This window comes from Agelaius tricolor, unplaced genomic scaffold, assembly GCF_023055355.1.
Source record: "Agelaius tricolor isolate 1412-34295 unplaced genomic scaffold, bAgeTri1.0.p SCAF_8, whole genome shotgun sequence".
In the NCBI taxonomy this organism is placed as follows: domain Eukaryota; kingdom Metazoa; phylum Chordata; class Aves; order Passeriformes; family Icteridae; genus Agelaius; species Agelaius tricolor.
The window spans coordinates 38,521,682-38,540,142 of record NW_027269268.1 but is presented as its reverse complement, the minus strand read 5'-3'; the positions used below and the strand labels follow the sequence as shown (position 1 = coordinate 38,540,142).

General features: G+C 39.0%; 2 protein-coding genes across 2 annotated transcripts in view; one reads left to right on the top strand and one right to left on the bottom strand.

Annotated features, from left to right (window-relative positions):
• The window catches only part of ATP10D (ATPase phospholipid transporting 10D (putative)), a 28,006-nt gene extending 21,146 nt beyond the window's left edge, over positions 1-6,860 (top strand). The window contains exons 18-21 of the mRNA XM_071432446.1: positions 1,331-1,411; positions 1,667-1,771; positions 3,075-3,262; positions 5,128-6,860. Coding sequence (XP_071288547.1) covers positions 1,331-1,411; positions 1,667-1,771; positions 3,075-3,262; positions 5,128-5,485 — 732 coding nt within the window. The 3' untranslated portion in view covers positions 5,486-6,860. The remainder of the gene's footprint in view (positions 1-1,330; positions 1,412-1,666; positions 1,772-3,074; positions 3,263-5,127) is intronic.
• A 4,142-nt stretch (positions 6,861-11,002) lies between these two features.
• The window catches only part of CORIN (corin, serine peptidase), a 111,796-nt gene continuing 104,337 nt past the window's right edge, over positions 11,003-18,461 (bottom strand). Inside the window, 3 exon segments of the mRNA XM_071432447.1 lie at positions 11,003-13,068; positions 13,524-13,657; positions 15,196-15,467. Of these exon segments, the coding sequence (XP_071288548.1) occupies positions 12,886-13,068; positions 13,524-13,657; positions 15,196-15,467 (589 nt within the window). The 3' untranslated portion in view covers positions 11,003-12,885.

The following is an 18,461-nucleotide window of genomic DNA, read 5'->3' as shown; positions in this document are numbered from 1 at the left end:
AAAACAAAGTATTCTTTTGGTACCAATCCAAACCTGTGTAGATTGGCTTGAGCAGGTCTGTGCTTTGTCAGTCAATTTTGTTTAAGTAAATGTTGCAAGGCCTCATTATTTGTTTTGATCTTCAGGATATATACGATGCAGTGATCTGAGCTGAGATGTAGGTTTTGAAGCAACATGATCAGAATTACTGCATTGCATAATATATTTTCTTCTTTTCCTTTTTTATTCCCTTATCTTCTGTTAGTTTTTTTGTCTTTTGTCCATCCCATCATTCCTTGCTCTGTGGTTGGAGTTATTATAATTTCCTTTCATGCATGGAAGCACATGGAAATAATTGCTTGGACTTAAATACAGTATAGAAAAAAGAGAAATGCTTTAAAAGATGCAATAAGATGCAACATCACAATATTGCACCATGACATCATGAGTGTAGATCTTTGTATAAACCATAAAAAATAATGGAACAGTAAATGGGATTCATCTTCAGTAGTTTAAAGCACTTTCCTGAAAGGCAAATAAGTTTTCCACATCACCTTCAGACAGTGGTTCAGTTCTTAAAAAAGGGCTGAAAGGCTCTTTGGAAAAACCCATCTCTCCAATAATCATAGAGGACATCCTGGATGATTGGGCTTCTCACCTATGTGTCTCACTTCAGTGCCTGAAGGAAGGGGACATAGCTGAGCCTGAGCATAGGCAACTATGATTTCCTAGGTGGTTGATCTGTCATAGCAGTCTGCTGCTGCTGAGGGAGAAAGTCTTATTCCCTTCTTTTATTCTTCCTGTTCCCTCTTCATCCATATAGTTAAACTTTTCCTAGTGCCAGCTTAGTTATCCCATCAGGTCCTCCCAGGAGCTGATTTAACTCACTAAAGAATCAATGTGTTATTCCAGCAGAAAAGTGAGTTGGTTTCTCACATCTGATGGGTCAAATTAGCTCACAGAGGAGTCAAAGAGCACACATAACAAAAAGGGGTGGAGATAGAAGAAGGTGGGACTTGGTATTCAGTGATGGTAAGCTGCAGGGTACTTCCCTGTCCATCAGCCCCCTCCCCTCCTTGGGACTCAGCTAAAGCTCTGGTACATCCATTCTGATAGGCACAGCTGCAGGATCAGAGTTCCCAGAGCTGGCTGCTGATTTAAATACTAACAGTTAGCTATATTAGTGTGGAGGGAGATCTTTGTTGTACTAACACAAAAGATGCCTTTTTCACTTGGAAACTAACTGGAATTACTTCTGTAGATAATCTTTCCCCAGATCAAAATTAATGCTAGTTAAGGATGCAGCAATTTATTCAATTTGTTACAATGCCATTATGTTTTTCTCTTACAGGCTTACTTGCCTTCAGCTTTCTGGATAACCTTGCTGGATGCTTTTTACCAAAGTCTCGTTTGCTTTTTTGTGCCTTACTTTGTAAGTGCTGGCTACAGAGTATATTTATACATTTTGACTTACTTAAAACCTAAGCAAATTAAAGAATGGAATGAAGTATTTGATTTTTACTTCCTTAGTATATTCCATAGTATATGAATGTATACTAAGATCATCATTGGAACAGAACTGAACTGTGTATGTACAAATATGTATGGTATTGAAGTTATTCATGCCACTTCATGTTAGGACTGTATATAAAGAATATTTGACACTGACCACTGTCTTCCTTTACAGACTTACTGTGGCTCAGACATAGACATTTTTTCTTTTGGAAACCCCATAAACACAGCAGCACTCTTCATTATGCTGTTTCACCTTCTCATTGAGTGCAAGTCTGTGGTGAGTACTTTGTTTCCAAAAGAGTGTATTCCTTACAGAGTATGTGCATACAGCTTTCAGTAAAATTAAAGGGAAGAGAGGTCTTCAAATACAAAACAGAATAAGTATAAAAGGGTCAAACCCTAAATATTGTATTTATGTGATCATGTGAGCTCTCCTAACATATCTGTCATTGGAACTAATAGAAATACGACTAAAATTAACAAAACTGGGCCTCAGAATTATTTTTTAATAGTGAAATGATCCTGCTTTCTTTTAAAGTAGGGTGGTTTGGGGGATGTTGGATCAGTTTTGCAAATGGTCAAAAATCCACCAGTGATCTGCTGAAACTTCTTTGGTTTGCAAAGTTTGCATCTCAAAGACAACAGTGTAAATTGCTGATTTTGAATGCTTGGAATTGATTTTCTCTGTGGCAAGGATAAACAGCTCAGAGGTGTATTTTGATGCCAGAACTGGAAAACTGATATGCTAAGACACATTATTTCAGTTTTCAAGTCTGCACAAGCTAAAGCATCGGCCTTAGCTTGGATAAATCTAGAGTACTTACAAGGGTAATACTTGGGGGTTTGGCTTAACTTTAAAGAAAATACAATAATGGGTACAGTAGAAGGACACTTACTAATGAATTTTGGTTTTTCTTTGACTTTTTAGAAGTATTTTTAGGATTGTTTTGTAGTGGATGAAATTTCAAGTTGTGATTGTCTTTTCACTGTTCTTTTGGGACATTTGACATTTAAGATGTCTTTATTGAGAACATATATATAGCATGAATGTATTCACACTCTGATTAGAGAACTTAAATGTGTTTTGTTTGGCATTTTTTAATGTTGGCAGGCTGTAAGAACAGTAACAATGTTGTTTTCTTAGTAGCTGCTATAGCCATTTAGGTGTAAAATTACAGAAAACCTCCAGTGTAGAAAGGCAACCAATGTCTCAGGCAAGATATATAAAGGTGGTGTCATGTGAAGATCTCACCTCCATTTGCTTGAGAAAGCTTTCTGTGCTGCCAGTGAATGAGGTAGTAATCTGAGGCAAATGTCTTTCACAAAAGAATGAAAAGCTATGAATTTATGAGAATTTAAAAAAATTAAATGTCTGGAACACCTGTATACTGTAGAAAGAAGGCTCCATTCTTTCTGGATTGTTTTGTATGAAATTAGGAATATTATCTGAACAGATGTATCCTCTGTTACTTTCAACAGCTGCCCTTGGAGGAAAAGTGTGCATGTTCATGTAAATACAGATGTAATAGTCTTTCTGTTTTACAGCTTAAATCTTATTTCTTTCCTTGCTGGAATTGCAGACATGGATACATACAGTTGTTATAGTTGGCAGCATCCTGTTTTACTTTGTGTTCACTCTGGCTGTTGGAGCAACCTACAAAACCCACAACCCACAATCAGACTTTTACTGGATCATGGAAAAGCACATGACAGACCCAGTATTTTACTTAGTTTGCCTCCTGACTACTTGCATTGCTCTGCTACCCAGGTGAGTTTCTGTTATATAATTATAGATTACTGCTGTTACCAGAATTAGTTTTCTGTGAGTCAGTGATGTTATGAAACTCTGGCTAGGTCTTTCTTCCCTAGCATCCCACAATAAAAATGAAGATTTCATTAATTTATTAAACCAAGCTATGGTTTATTTATATACAAATCAGTTAAATTAGTGACCAGAGTTGGACATGTACTATATATAGACAAAGAAATACTGTGCTTAGTCTGTGTTACTTTGTGAAATGATTTTCTGTTTGAAATTTATGTAACAAATATGTACAAGAGTACAAGAGTGTTTAGAGTGAAGAATGCATGTACAGGCTTCTTTGTGGGGTGGAAACATGCTGACTAGATTCATAAGGGGTCTTGATATTTTTTTTGTCTCACTGAAGTTCAAGTTTAATAATTAATTCACCCTGGAAGGGCAGTTGTATTGGGTGGAGGTGGAAGATTCCAGCATGGTGAGCAGGGAGACACCTGAATGAGCCAACAGAGCAAACCAAACCGCATGAAAACCTGTGAAAGAGACTTCATCAAACCTTCCCTTCAGCTTTCTTTAGTAGCCACAGCTATCTTCATTTCACTGCCTGAGTGTGAACTCAAGTCTGTAGCCTACAGTGAAGTGCCTCCAGTGCTAATTACTCATTCTTCTGTGTTGTGTGTCTTTCTTGCCCTTATATCATTTCAGAAAGAATGAGACTTGAAATTGAATTGCACAGACAGATACTGAGAAGAGTTGAGGAGAATAAGAGCTGTTTCCTGCTCACCTGATGTAATTTAGTATCATTAGACACAATCTAAGCACAGTTTCTGGATCAAGTGCTGTAGTATGGGCTGTATAAGTTATCAATCCTGCCAGCAGCAAAGCTGGTAGAGCCATGCCTATAGATGCCTGCAATGGCCACCAAGTATTAAGTCCTGTTTGAAAATGTCTGATCTGTCTCAAGCATGTCATCAAGAGTTTTACTGCACTCACTGGGGGTTATGACTGATCTGATCTGACTGATGGTTTTGGTTCACACTTCAGCAGAATGACGAACCATGAGGTGCAAGAAACACGTGGTTTTCTGTCCCTGCTCTCAGCTTGGTTCAGGTGGTGACAGTAGTGCCTTTTCTTTCACACACAGTAAATCTCCTCTACGTGACAAATTATTAGATAAAGGCTGTTCTGAGACCTTTTGGTAGGGCTGTAGAGAGCCAAGGTAGGATAAAGGTTTCAGCTTGGTCGCTGCTTCCAATGTGTGGCTGTTGAAGATGACAGTGGTTTTCATGGTGAACTAAACACAAACTATTTAGAAATTCCTTAAGTCATAAGTACTCTCCCTGTGTGAACAGGGAATCAGAAGATTTATAGCTGTTGTGGCTAATTTCAGCTTTTCTACTGCAGTGATTTGAAGCAGAAGTACCTATTATGGGACTACTGCTGTCACATGCATGTTTTTTTCCAATGTTTATTTCTGATATGATCCTTTGTATGGTGCTGAAAAGCCTCCACTCAGGGGCATTGTGAAGCCAGGGGGTCCTTGGCAGCTTCTGGCATGAGGGAGTGAGACTGGGGCTTTCACTGGAGATTTAAATAAGTTCTCTTACAGAAGGACAGACATTGGATGCCCTGTTGCCTGAAAATCCACTGCAAAAATCTTTGATTAAAACTGACCTAAATTGCCAGTTAAGTCACTTCTAATATCACAGAATTATAGAATGGCCTGGGTTGGAAGAGACCTTAAAGATCATCTAGTTTTAGTCCAAGAACTAGGTATCAGGGTTATTTGAATGGTATTTGGTTTCCTTTAGTCACTGGAAACAGTTTTGGGGTTTCTTTTAAACAGCTTGTTTGTAACTGTGTTTATTTTGTAGGTATTTGATAAGAGTTCTCCAAGGAACACTGTTTCCATCTCCGGTGTTGAGAGCCAAGTACCTTGTCAGACTGTCCCCCAAGGAGCAGAGGAAAGAAATTAGGAGATGGAAAGATGAGTGCAATGTGAATTATAGGGTGGAGCCCCAGCCTACTTCTGTGCCGTCCAGCTCAGCTGCAGGTGCTGTATCAGAGGAAGAAAGAACTGACAGTGTTTTGCCAGCATCTAAAACACCTTTTCAGACCTGTTCAAGAGATAGGTTATTAAAGAACACCTCCTTCATACCAGACATTCAGGATGAGTCTGGGAGTACAAGTGGCTTGAACTTTGAAGAGACTGAATTTACCAAGGGGAACTAATACATTTACATTTGGTGGCAATAGATCATGTGCCGAAGTGTCTGTGTGTGCTTCTGAAAAGGGCAGCAGTGCTGTATCTCCAGCACACAGAGCAGTTTTGAGTTCTGTTTTGTGTGAAGAAGATGCTTTACTATATTTTACAAAGTTGGAATGCTAGCTGGTTAAACACAGGAGTTAATAACTGCTGATTTCTGCCATGCTGTGGTTTTGTTTTCTTCAGCCAAGGTAGATGACAAACACATTTCCTTAAAACCTTGTTTGTGAGACTTTGCTGTAATTTATTAAGATATTCACAGTCTAAATGTCTGGATTATTTTTATATTTCTTCACACACTAGACTTTGCATACTGGTAATTTCTTGTATGCAACATTGCATAACACCTCGTGATGTTATGGACAGGACATTGCATGAATGTGGATTTGCAGAATCCAGTTGAGGTAAGTCAGCCTCCTCCCTTAGACTGTGCCCTAGAACCCTAGCATGCCCTGGGATTCACCACTTGCTGAAGAATGAAGGAAGCTACAGGGCTGGCATGTGGTGTTACTGGTTGGCTTGTTTCAAGACTTTTTATTACATGTTGTAGTGTGTGTAGACAGTAATTTATATAACCACTGTGGTCCAGTTTGTTCACCAGGCTCTTGCATGGGCCATCTCCCTGCTGGACAATTACCATTTTAACCATAAGAGAGAAGCCCAAATGAGACACATGTAACATGTCTCCCTCACTGCCTTCTTCACATAAAGAGCAAACCCTAAGTGCAGCCTTTTGTTTTCCATGTCAGGTCATCCTCCAGGTGTATCACTCCATTTTGACTCCATGTGCCATTTCATGTTGTCTGCCACCAAAATGGACTTCTTTCCTATCTCACCCAATTCAGATGCTGGCTGGCTGTCTTTTCTCAAAACTACCTCATGCCTGTACTGCAAAATTGTTGGCCAGCAGCAGTGAGGAGCTCCAGTCTGTCTTCAGGTCTTCCCTTACAAATAGCAGCTTTTAGCTGGTAACATCACTCTTCTTCACTCTCAAGTGTTTTAAAATTTCTCCAAGCTTTTATAATAATCAGCTTAAGTGTCTCTAAAGGCTGCTCAAAAGAAGGCATCTTGCATTGCATGTCTCACATTTAAGTGCTGTTGTTCATCTGTCTCCAAGATAGATGAGTCCTGCCCTCTGCCAGTTTCCCACTGCTCACACACTGCACAAAAAGTGGCTGAGGTGCATGTGGCAACTTCTAGATTCCAGACTCTAAAATATTGCCTCCTTTTTGCTTCCATTCCCAAAAGTTACATGGACAATTTAGAGAGGAGCTTAGGAAATCTGTTTGTATTCACTAGCACCTGTTGAAATAAACAATTTCCTCAAACTGTAGCTGCTAATGAATTATTACTGCTGAGTCAATTTTTTTTTGGTTCTGTTACTTTCTCAAAGTTTCTGTTTTCAAATTGCCCAGATTTGTGTGCTTATTTTTAGGCACCATGTTTCAGGCAAGGGCTCTGCTTTCTAATTGAACCATGAGCTTTCCATATCAATGATCAACATTGCATATTCCACATCTTTTAAGATCTCTGAAAGAATTTAAACAAACACTGTGAGGTCTGGACAGCTGCTGCTATAGAGGGCAGATATTGAGGGCATGCTGAGTTCATTCAAATGCCAGTCACCACATGTTCCAAATGTTTAAAACCGCTCTGTGTTCAAAAGGTAGAATGTAATTAGGACTGACTCTATCCCTAATGTTAGTGAGGGGAGAAAGAGAAAATATACTTTTTTTAGCCTGTAGAAGAAAAGTAGTGGAAGGAGAAAGTGATGACAGCCATTTCTGAATTATTTTTTTTTTTTTTTTTTTTAGTTCGGTTCAACATACGATGAAATGTTTTTGGTAGGTTCTAACATAAAGTTAGTGGAGGCCTTTGAAGTGATGGCAGATATTCAAACTCCAAGAGATCATTTTGGTTTGAGTTACTTTTTCAGATGTTTATCTGTAACATCCTTCTTGCTGTGTGGGGGCACCTTGCCATGAGCATACTCCAAATTTCCCAAGTGGAACATCTCAGCTTTCTCTTCAAGAAATGAGAGCTGCAAGGCTGCAAGTTGTGCAGGGAGACAAGCTGGTACTGGGGCAGAATCATACAGGAAGAGAGTTACTAGGATGAAGTGAAATAATCTACTCTGCTCCACAGTCCCAAGGCAGGCTCAGCTCCACCCTTGTCCTTCCTAGTGGATGTTATCCTGCTGTAAAGAGCTGCAGAGAAACAGGCAGTGCTCTCCTGCCCTCAGAGTCAAATAGTGGTTTTGTTTTCATTATCTGACCTGAATGTTTCTTTTGCACTTTAAATCCATGGCCTCTCTGCACTTGTGGCCACTGAGAGGAGATTGGTCCATGTTTTACAGGTCTCTAACTCTATGACTGAGGTATGTTGAACTTTGATGGGGGAGCTCCAGCATTTCCAGTGACCTGAGGGAGTGCAGGCCTCAGCTCTGTCCCCCCTGCCTCTGTGAAAAAGAGTCTGGGGACAACACCATCCTGTGACCTGCCCTCTTGTTGCCTCTGCTGCAGAAGCAGAACCTACCAGCAGACTTGACAGGTAGATGATCATTTACTGTCAGGAGTTTGCATTTTTTTATACAAAAGCTGTAAGTAAGATCTTCCAAAACCTTCTGACTAAGCCACGGCATCAAAATAGACGTGAAGAAACATGAGTGGGAGTCATCTGTTAGACCCAGGACCAGCTCCATGATGGACATTTAAATTGCTATTATGTGACTCTTTACAAGCCTCAGCACTCCATTACTCACAACTTAGTGCAGTGAGGCTTTCAGGACACTGTTCCTCTCTGCTGAGATTGTAAATGCTTTTGTACCACTTGAAGTAGTGAAAAGTAACACGTGTGTGTGTGTGTGTGTGTGTGTGTGTGTGTGTGTGTGTGTGTGTGTGTATTGCATATTGGTACTCCATATTGCTTAAAACTGCCCTCTACAGTCTGTATTTTATTAGAGGATTTCAACAAGCAGTCTGGGTCATAACATAATTATGGGTAAAACTTGCTTTGGGGGTTGGGTTGGGTATTTTTTTTGTTTGACTGTTAGGTTTTTTTGGTGTGGTGGTTGGGTTTGTTGGGTTTTTTTGTGGTGGACAAACAGAAGAAATAGCTGAAGGCATTTGCTGTGATTACTTGCTGTCTTTTATTGAAAGGGAGATGAGGGTCATGAGTCTTTAAGAAGAGCTTTAAAATATTAATTTGCCATAACTAAAGTAGTGCCAAATGAAGGGTGGAAACGCATTGTGCTCCCTGTGCTTCTCAACAGTTCAATGTTCCCTTTATTATTTTTTTTTAGCACTGAAAACATCACAATCACCTGCTTGCTTCTCCACTTAGGCACAGCATGATCTGACTTTTCCATTTTGAAAATAAGCTTTTTAAGAGCATCTCACAGGTGCCTTCCACATGTCATGAAAGGAAGCACAGCATTTACACTTCTTTAATATGAAAACAAACCAAAAGAACCACCTTCAACTGCCCCAAACTTTGCAGCTACATCTAGAACAGCCTTAACTCTGATTTTGATGTGCAGTATTTGACTTACAGAAGAAAGTACATGTTTTAAATTTTTTTCTTTCTCAGCAACCACACCTGTACTAAAGATGTGCGGGTGGCAGTCAGCCACAGCCTTTGCTGAGTATTTTGGCAGCAGAGTGAGCTTTGGTCTGTACCTGGGGCACAGTTTGAGCTGATGTTTAGCCTGAGCTGTTTTTTCCACAGCCCCACTGGGGCTCAGCATAAGGCTGAGGACCAGCTAAAGCAGAGAACCCACTGCTCCCACCAGCCCTGGCTCTTGGCAAAGGCTAATGGGCAACTTCCAAATGTGATTGTCTTAACAATGTTCCCATAGCTGAATTTCAATGTGAATTTTGTATTATTTGTTATTATGTTACTCTTGCCCTCATGGTCCTGGCTTCCTTATTGCAGTGGAAAGGTAAATTTTAACAGTTTTAAGCTTCTGTCTGCTTATTATTTTGATTTCAGCATGTGTACCATGTTGTTGAAATTCTGTGTACAACTTATAAGAGATTTTTTATTTAAAACTAATTGCATTCCAGAGCAAAATTATAGAACAAAATGTGTTCAGATTGCAGATTTGATTGCAGCTTTAATTTTTCAGATTTCTAAGTTCAGAGTAGTTGTCAGCCGCAGTATTCCTAGTAATATTCTGTATTGGAAGCATACACACAGAAAAAACTAAAAGTTGCACAGTGGTAGTAGTGCCAGAATCTCCACAAGTACTGCAGTACTAACAGGGCTGCTAAAAAAGGTCAGCTAAGGATTCAGAAATGCCTTTTGAAGGCTACTTTTGGCATTATTGCTAAAGTTATAACTTGTTACCTTCATATGATTGTTTAGTCTCTCTAAAGATTAAAACACATGTTCAACAGAAGCTATTTGGAAAAGGATTGTAAATTTTTATTAGTACAACTAGAAAGAAACATGTTGGCTTGACTGAGAGTGACATTGCTTCCATCTGGAGATACAGCTGTGGTAGAAGCAAAACCAGCAAATGTTACCTTACAATGAGGCTACACTGTGAGACAAACAGCGTAACTGTGATCGCAGCCATTGTGTCAGCACACAGGAAAAGGCTTGATACAGTGGAAGGAGGAGCATGTTTGCCTATTTCATGTGCACACATAAAAAACCCCGTATAAAAATACATCTATAAAATTACAAATTTCCTCTTTAAATGGAATGTTGTGTCAGACACAGTCATGGGAAAGGATAAGACCCAAGTGCTCCCTCCTAGAGCCATCTGGGATGGGGTTCAGCCTGGAATTTCTTCAGACTGATCCCATATAGGACAGGCCTGGACCTTATGTTTAAGCAAGCCTATACTTCATTTCCTGGGAGGGACTGCTTGGAAACTGGTGGTAGGTCAAATCCAGGTAATTAAAATGTGTAGTTACATGTTATCATTTGGTAATGCTAATATCTACATGAATGACTTTATGTACTCTTGCACTTTACAAAATTCAAAGCTGCTAACCACAGACCATATCTGGTGGTGAGAAGCCAGGCTGGGTTGCTTATTCTGGAGCAGCACCTCTTTGGAAAACACACCTGGCCAGAACCTGTCTGACACCAGTCAGCTGGCTCTAACAACCACTGGGCCACCCACACCTCAGGGAACTCTTGAACCAGCTCCAGGACTCAGAGCTTTTCTGCCCTACAGCCACAGAGATCCCAGCCCCAGAGGAAAGCTGAATGAGGACTGAGAGCTCCAGCCTCCATATCCTTGAGGCAAGGACATCAATAACCTGCTTCAGCTGTAATCTACTTGCACTAAATAAACATGTCACAGCTGCCTTCTCTCATTTATAGCTGGGGCAAGAAGAGTATTTTAAGTGTTATATCCTTAAGATACTAAAAGTAAAAAACCCCAACAATCAAACCTAGCAAAGCCTCAAGGAGTTTTCCTTCTGAGCATGAAACAGTGACTGAATAATCACTTAAATAGTTTCAGAATCCATAATATAAATATTGAGTATTTATTAATATTCATGTCTACAGCGCAGTCTAGTGTGACTAATGTTCTAATGTTAGCAATGTTTAAGGAGAAGATACGGGGATAAAAAATAAACCTTCACAAAAGCAATAGAGCTCTGGAGATGAGTTGCAACATGATTCATAGTACCTGAAATGTCCATGTGTTAGGTCTTTTTTATGCATGTTTTCACATGCAGCAGCCGTGCTATTGACAAGGCCCTGCCGTGCTGTCGTGGGGCCATGCCAGAGGTAGCAGAGAGGATTATTATGAGCCTTAGGCTGGATTCACAGGGGACTAGGCACAGCACTGAAAACACGAATTTTAAATGCATTGTTCCCCAGTGGAATTTGTCCTGTAGTCCTCAGATTCCTGACTTGTCCTATTGTGGCCTCCTAAAAGCTGAAAGCTGTGCAGGACATCATCTACAGCAGTTGATAGGACATACTTCCCCTCTAGCACCATAAAAAGGTGCCCAACTCCATCATAATCTCTTTCAACCAGATTCTCTTGGAGTTAAGTAGAGTTAAGGCTCAGTGTCTTACTACTGCACAGAGCACTCTATATCTGACTACCAAGCACTTGAGCTGGGCTCCTTGAGCCTTTGCTGGTGAAGCTGTTGTACTTTGCTTCTGGTATTTCTAATACTCATTTCAACAGAAGCTGGAATCCCAAGTCTTCTATCAAACTCTTTCTGCTTTTTTCCTTTTCCCAAAAGTTTTACCTTGCTAGTCAAAATTAAACTTGAAATGCAAGGTACAAGAAGAGACCTATAAAAATTACCCAGTTCCCCAATATTGTGACGGTGCCCACACTGCATCTATTGCATTTTAAATCTGCATTTTCCATGTCTCACAAGATGTCCAAACTAGGTGACTCTAGGAGGAAAAAACATTTCAGTGGTATTGCCAACCCTCTTAGGTTTTTAGAGGGCTGGAGATGGTCAGTGCATGCTTTGTATGCTGAACACATTATACAGTGTGAGGAGGAAAGCCAGTGGGGCACAGGTTTGATAAATGCACTGATCAGTGTAGTGCTGCTGAAACATGGGTGTTTCCTAGACCTATTAGGACATTAGAAACTTCAGAAGATTAAGTGCTAGAGGCTGTCCACAAAGAGTCTGAACAATAAAGTTTTGGTCTCTAGTGCCTCTACTGGTTCCTGCATCACCCCAGAGAGATGCCCAGTCTGGCTCTGGGAACAGAAACTGTGGAATCAGGACAGTACAGGGGTATGCCTATGCAAATGAACCACCCTGAGGGACAGAATGCTCTAGCTCAGGCATACCAGGAGCATATGGCTACATACCTTTGGAGACCTGCATGTGTGCTTTGATGTGTCCTGTGCCACATGGATGTACAAACCCATCAATCTCTTCCACACCCTCCAGCATGTGGTATGGCCCTGTCGAGAGTTGTCCTTGTGAATGTACGTCCTGCAGGGCCACATGAATGCACAAAATTCCTTCCTCATCACAAGAAGTGAGTGAAAATGCATGTGCTACTAACTGAATAGTATTAAAATAGGTTATTTTAAAAAGTTCTTCTAGTCTGTGCTACTGCTTAGTTTTAATAGCTAAAAGGCAGAAAGTGGTTGATTCTTTTCTTTTAAGCTTTTTGCAGTGTTTAGAATAGCACCACAACACAGTTAAAAGAAAAGTCAAAAGGATTATTAATTCTACCACAAAGTATATTCATGAGCAGAGGATTTACCAGTAACATACACTGCATATTCCATAGCTCCACAACAAGAATAGATAGAGCTTGAAACTCCTTTTCACAGAGTTTCTGGACTGCAAAACTTTCAGTGTTGAAGGGCTGATTCCTTTTTTCTTTTGTCTGTCAGCACAATTCTTACCATCTGGAGTTAGTTTAGCAGAAAGGTGTGGATATATATTTGTCTTTCAATCCACTCAATAAAATGTGACACATTACTGTAAACTCCAGGTCCCAAAACCTTGGAAAAGCAGACAGAGCCCCAAGATGTTAAACCAAACAGAGTCCAGCGCCCGGCAGTATGCTCACACACAAGTGGTCCTCCACTGTCACCCTGCAATAGGAAAGTTAAAATCAGTCTATTACACACATGGCCAGCACTCATCATTAAAGCTATATCACATTTCCCACAGCCATTTGCCTTTAGCAAATAACTCAGCTGTAAAAACCTGCTGAACTGTGTAGCCACATGCAGCATTACTAGTATTTATTACCCATTACATTTGTACAAAAAATAACCTGCAAAAGGCTCATAAAAATTAAAAATTTAACTAATAAGGATAAACCCTAGAGTCTTCAAGCAGCATTTCACCAGCATGAAGATTAATTCTTTACACCAATATTAACAATAATAGTAATGATAAAAGTTGGGTTCAAGTATATAAATAGACAGCTGTCATTCCTAGAATACATAAAGTATGCTACACCTAATTAACTTCACAGTATTTTTATTTCTAAAAGCAATTTTGTTTCTGGAAACTTTCTGTTTCTCCTTACAGAGAAGCCTACCATGCAAGAGTCCACAGTGCCAGATTCGTAGCCTGCACACAGCATCCTGCTGGTGATGATTTTCATGTCAAAATATGACTGGCATTGTTCTAAGGAAATTATGCGAACCTCTCCTTCTTGAAGCTTGAAAGGCACTGTAAAACAGAATTAGGTGTTTACTATACACAAATTCACAAATACTTACCTATTATGACTCCATGAGGTATGACAAACGTTTCCACTGGGATACATTATAAATATTGCTCTCTATATATGTATTAAATGTAAGGAGCACTATGTGTTGCATTCTGGAGAAGGACTAAGCACACAAGGACTGGTGTGACATTTGCTGTTTATTGAGCATTCACACCTTGACATGCTGCAATTTGTGACTTTTAAGATGGGGGCAGTAGTGGCTGGAAAATAGTAATGTGAGAGAAGTGGACAATAGGTTTGATTCATTGTTCCAGGGTAGGACCTCCCTGTTTCTTGGTGTCTGTCATGGTAAAACTTGGTAATAATCAGAACTATTTTGGCTATGTTTGGGTAAATTTGACTTACAGAATGTACCGGGAAATGAGGATTTGAACCTAATGAAATTATTGTAATATGTTCAAGAGACAATAAAAGACTTCTTCCTAGTCCAAGCAACTTAATGAGCTCAAATTCTAATCAAATTTTTTCAACCTAGGATATGCATTACTAAATGCTATGTAGCCATGGTGGGTTTTGATGCTTCCCAGCATAAAACCTTTAAAATCAACTCTGACCACATTAGAGAACAAAAACCCTTTACCAATCTACAAAAGAACCTGTCAGAGTTTTTCTCCTGACATCATATAGAGATATTTTAGATGGGTAGAGATGCCAGTAAACAGCTTACCATTCACATATCCAATTTAATTTTTACCTCATCTAAACTGGCCACTACAACTGAAGTTCCACTGAAGCAATACAGAAAGAAAGATTTCCTTACCCAGCGTATGGAAAAGCCATCCCTAGTAATTACTGTAATAATAGCAAAGGCAGAAACACAATGGCTAGTGCACTAAAACTGCTGGGGCCAGACTAATTTGCATACTATTCATGCAGAATTATTTTGCCTGACCAAAGATTTACATAACACAACAGTTCTTGTCAAGGATTGTGGCAGCCCCAAAACAAGAAAACACACTAACCTTCTGGTCAGAGGTACAAAAACAACACTTGTGACTGTGGAATAAATTGTCTCACAAGTATGAAATGAGTCATGCTCCTGTTCATCCAGACTCTATGCCAGTGTTTCCAGTGTCCCCAGCTTTCTCTGAAATAAGAGGGTTTCCGAAGAGGTGCTACCTTTGCAATACTGTTCTGACTACAACTTAGATGGGTAAAATCATAACTAATGTGGGGGACTTTCTTGATAGAAGTTTCCAGATCCTCAATATTTTTAAAAATCAAGTCAGTGTCTAAGTATGTATTAAGGAGCATAAATTGAGGCTGCTGCTTGAAAAAGCGACACTATATTCACAACTTGATCCCTTCAAGAGTAGTTACACTTCCCCGTTATTTACTAAGATCCAGTAATAGTATAAATGGATAAAAGTTTGTAACATTATCACTTATTGGATTAACTCAGTAGAAGCTTCACATGTTTTTCAAAAGTCACAGAAATACTCTTACTTTTCAAAAGTCACAGGAACATTGAGCTTACTTTTGTTGCCCATGTGTCCCCAGCCTGTGATGTAGCAGTAGGTGTCTGGCTGAACCAACTGGTTCTTGCTGGGCAAGCAGACAGGTCTTACATAGCTTGTCTCGTTGATGTCCTCATCAAGTTCCACAATGCTGATATCATAGTCTACAACTGCTCTGTTGTAGCGTGGATGGAGGATGATGGTCCTCACTAGTCGGGTCTGCATGAAACTTGATGGATGATCAAGATTGCTAATCCCAAACACTACTTTCCATGCAGCTGCACTTTCTCTCCTTTGTAAAAAAAGAAAAAAAAAAGAAAAAAAAAAGTGAAATTTCAGTCAAGTTTTTCTTTTAAGCTAAGATATTTTTTCTCCCTTTTTGTACACTACACTTTGCAAAGCATGCAAATACTACAAGAAGAAAAGAGATATTTATGCATTATTCCTTACAGCAAAGATCTGAGCAACAGAATTCAATGCTTTTCATTTCCCTCCTGCTTGTAACCAAACACATTAAAGCTCACTCCATCAGAAGATATGTAACCATGTATTAGTTGCTGTATTAAAGGCTGTCAAAGTCATCCCTTGAATCCTTCCCAGCGTTAGTTGCTCACATGCTCACTGGTGGGCACATACAGATTTTGCTGGGGTGAGAATATTGTTCAGCAGTCTGCTGCTGACAGCAGTTAAGCCTCACTGAAAACCCTAAGGAATCTCATATAAGCAATTTTATTGTCTAAATTAAATATTTTACGATAGCCATGGGAAAAATCCCTTATTTATTCAGCATTCAGTCTGTGCCACGTATACTTTATATGCCTAAGATCAAAGGTTACTTTGACTCTTAAATTTTTTTGAGACTTTTTTGGTAAACATACAAGACCACAAAGCAATGATACACATGATACAGGGGGGAACACTGAACTATTGTTAGTTGAGACACATCAGAAAAGCCTAGATTTTATGGAAGGCTTCGAGGCTGTAATCTCTCAGTCCTAACTGGTCACAGGATTAGTTGTGGGTTTCTTTGTGGTTTCTAATTAGCCTGTGATGCTAAAAGCTCTCCAAAAAGTCACCTTTTTTCACAGCTTCTGAAAGACAACTCATGTAGCTAAGCACCTTTGACAGGACTGAAGCTTATTCAAAGCAGTGCAAGTAAAAGCATGCAAAATTTCAGCTTTTTCATAGTGCTCAAGAGGATTTTAATTCCTGCAATTTGTAAAGAGATTCAGTTGCTAAATCAAGACTACATTCATCTTGAGAGTTAGATGAACACTCTGGCATTTAAGACTGTAATGATCATTTTAGCATCATGTTCAATTTGTGAGCTGCTCCATAAAGTTACAGAAATGAAGTACTGAGAATATTTATATACTATTGTGTTTATGACCATTGTAAAGTAGCATTGCCTAGAGAAATAAGTAATCAGCCAGAATGCATTGTCCTACACATTAAAAAAAAAAATCTCTAAATGTTTTGGTTACTTTAATGTAATGCATTTCAAAGTGATCTTGACAAAACTCAAGGGGGACTATAATAAGAAAACTTGCAAACAACAAAATGTTAATGCAGCCCTTTCTATTTATGCCCTTTACAAGTATTCATGGCTATTTGTATTGTTTTTATATGGTCCTTTGTATTCCAAACTTCACATGAGTTTCACAAAATGAAGCATTTTGTATAAAGGACCAGAACACTTTAAAATCTCTTTATATTGTTCTATTATCTGGTTGGTTTGGGAAATTTTTAAAATACTTTATGTAAAAAAAAATTGTGACAAAGAATAGTCTTGCTGATGATATATTAAGCTTATAAAAAAAAAGTTCTTACAAATGAAGAATTTCAAGATTTCAGGTTTCTGGGTACATCCTCCCCAGTCTATTCAGAAAGGCAGAAGAGAAAAAAGTTCATATAACTTCTCAGTCAATTATTAGACCAGAATATCTTAGTACTTTAAGGTCTTTAGAATATAAATGAGAAAGAAGTTATACTCTTAACTCACAGGGATATTATGCAGCTCTACATAAGGAGTAAATGAACAGCTCAAAAATGTAGTGGCACCTTTTCTGCATTTGACAAAACTGGGAGAATTTTTACTTCATAATGTGACAGCTGCTTTGCTTATCTTTCAGTAATGAGAGGAATCTTATCCAGGAAATTCAATAGCAGTCCAATATTGCTGAAGAATCAACCTCTGTCCCACCCTTTATTTTAGATCACCAGAAAGTGTTCTTCCAAAGGATAGGAAATATTCCAGGAGCATATTTAAAAATAGATGGAGAAGGAAGAGAAATTCCTTCTGGACCCAAAATCTGATAAAATACAGTACCCTTGTTTGTATTATACAGGTTTAGCAAACTGTTAGTTTAGAAGGACAAACACCAAAGAACTTAGTTTTTCAGAAATAAAAAGACAAAATTTTTACTGAAAAAGTGAATGACTAACACTATAAAGAAATATCGGTTCAAGAGAATCTTGCTTAACCTAGAATTTCTGCTGCCTTAAACATAAAGTGTTTTGTGCAGTTTAAAATAATTTCCAGTGAGCAAGCAACAGTTTAAAGCAGGATTAAGTAACCATATGCCAAAGAAGTACTTGCTAACTACAGCAGAAAACACTTGTTTAAATTTTCTTTAGAAACCCAATTAAAAAACTTTGGTACATGATGAAATAAATCAGGTAATAAAGCTCCCTCTGAAATCTGTGGTTCATCAAAAGGAAATATTGGTTAGCACCAAAAAGTTGGCAATGATCAAAACAATTGCTAAGACATGTAAACACCCTCTGTGCTCCAGACTGTCCTTGCACCGTGGCCTCTGATACCAGGAGGCACTCAGCTGTTAATACTGACTTGTTAATTGTTGCAATCCTAATAAAAGAGTGGGCTGTATAAAAACGAAAGGCAGTGATTTCAATATGTCATTTGCACTGTGAGTAAATACTCAGTTTTTCTTTTTACCAATGGCCACAGCATTTTTTCAGGGTCTTTTCTACTCTGGTACAGAGGATGATTTCTAAACTCATGGCAGTTGTATGACAGCCATAGAATTAGTGCTTTGGTCTTCTTCCTTTTCCTGTTTCCTGCTGAAAGTCAGGGCATCTTTATTTAGCCTTCATCAGTAGAGATGCCAGCAGAGAATAATAAAACATGTGAAAACCTAAGCTGATGCTGGTTTGTACCTTTTACCTTCTTTTTTAGTCTCCTAAAACCAGGTCTCTGTGACTGGCCGTTCTGCAAAGGTCTTCACCTACACCCCATGTGTTTGCTAGAGGAAGAACTTGTAAA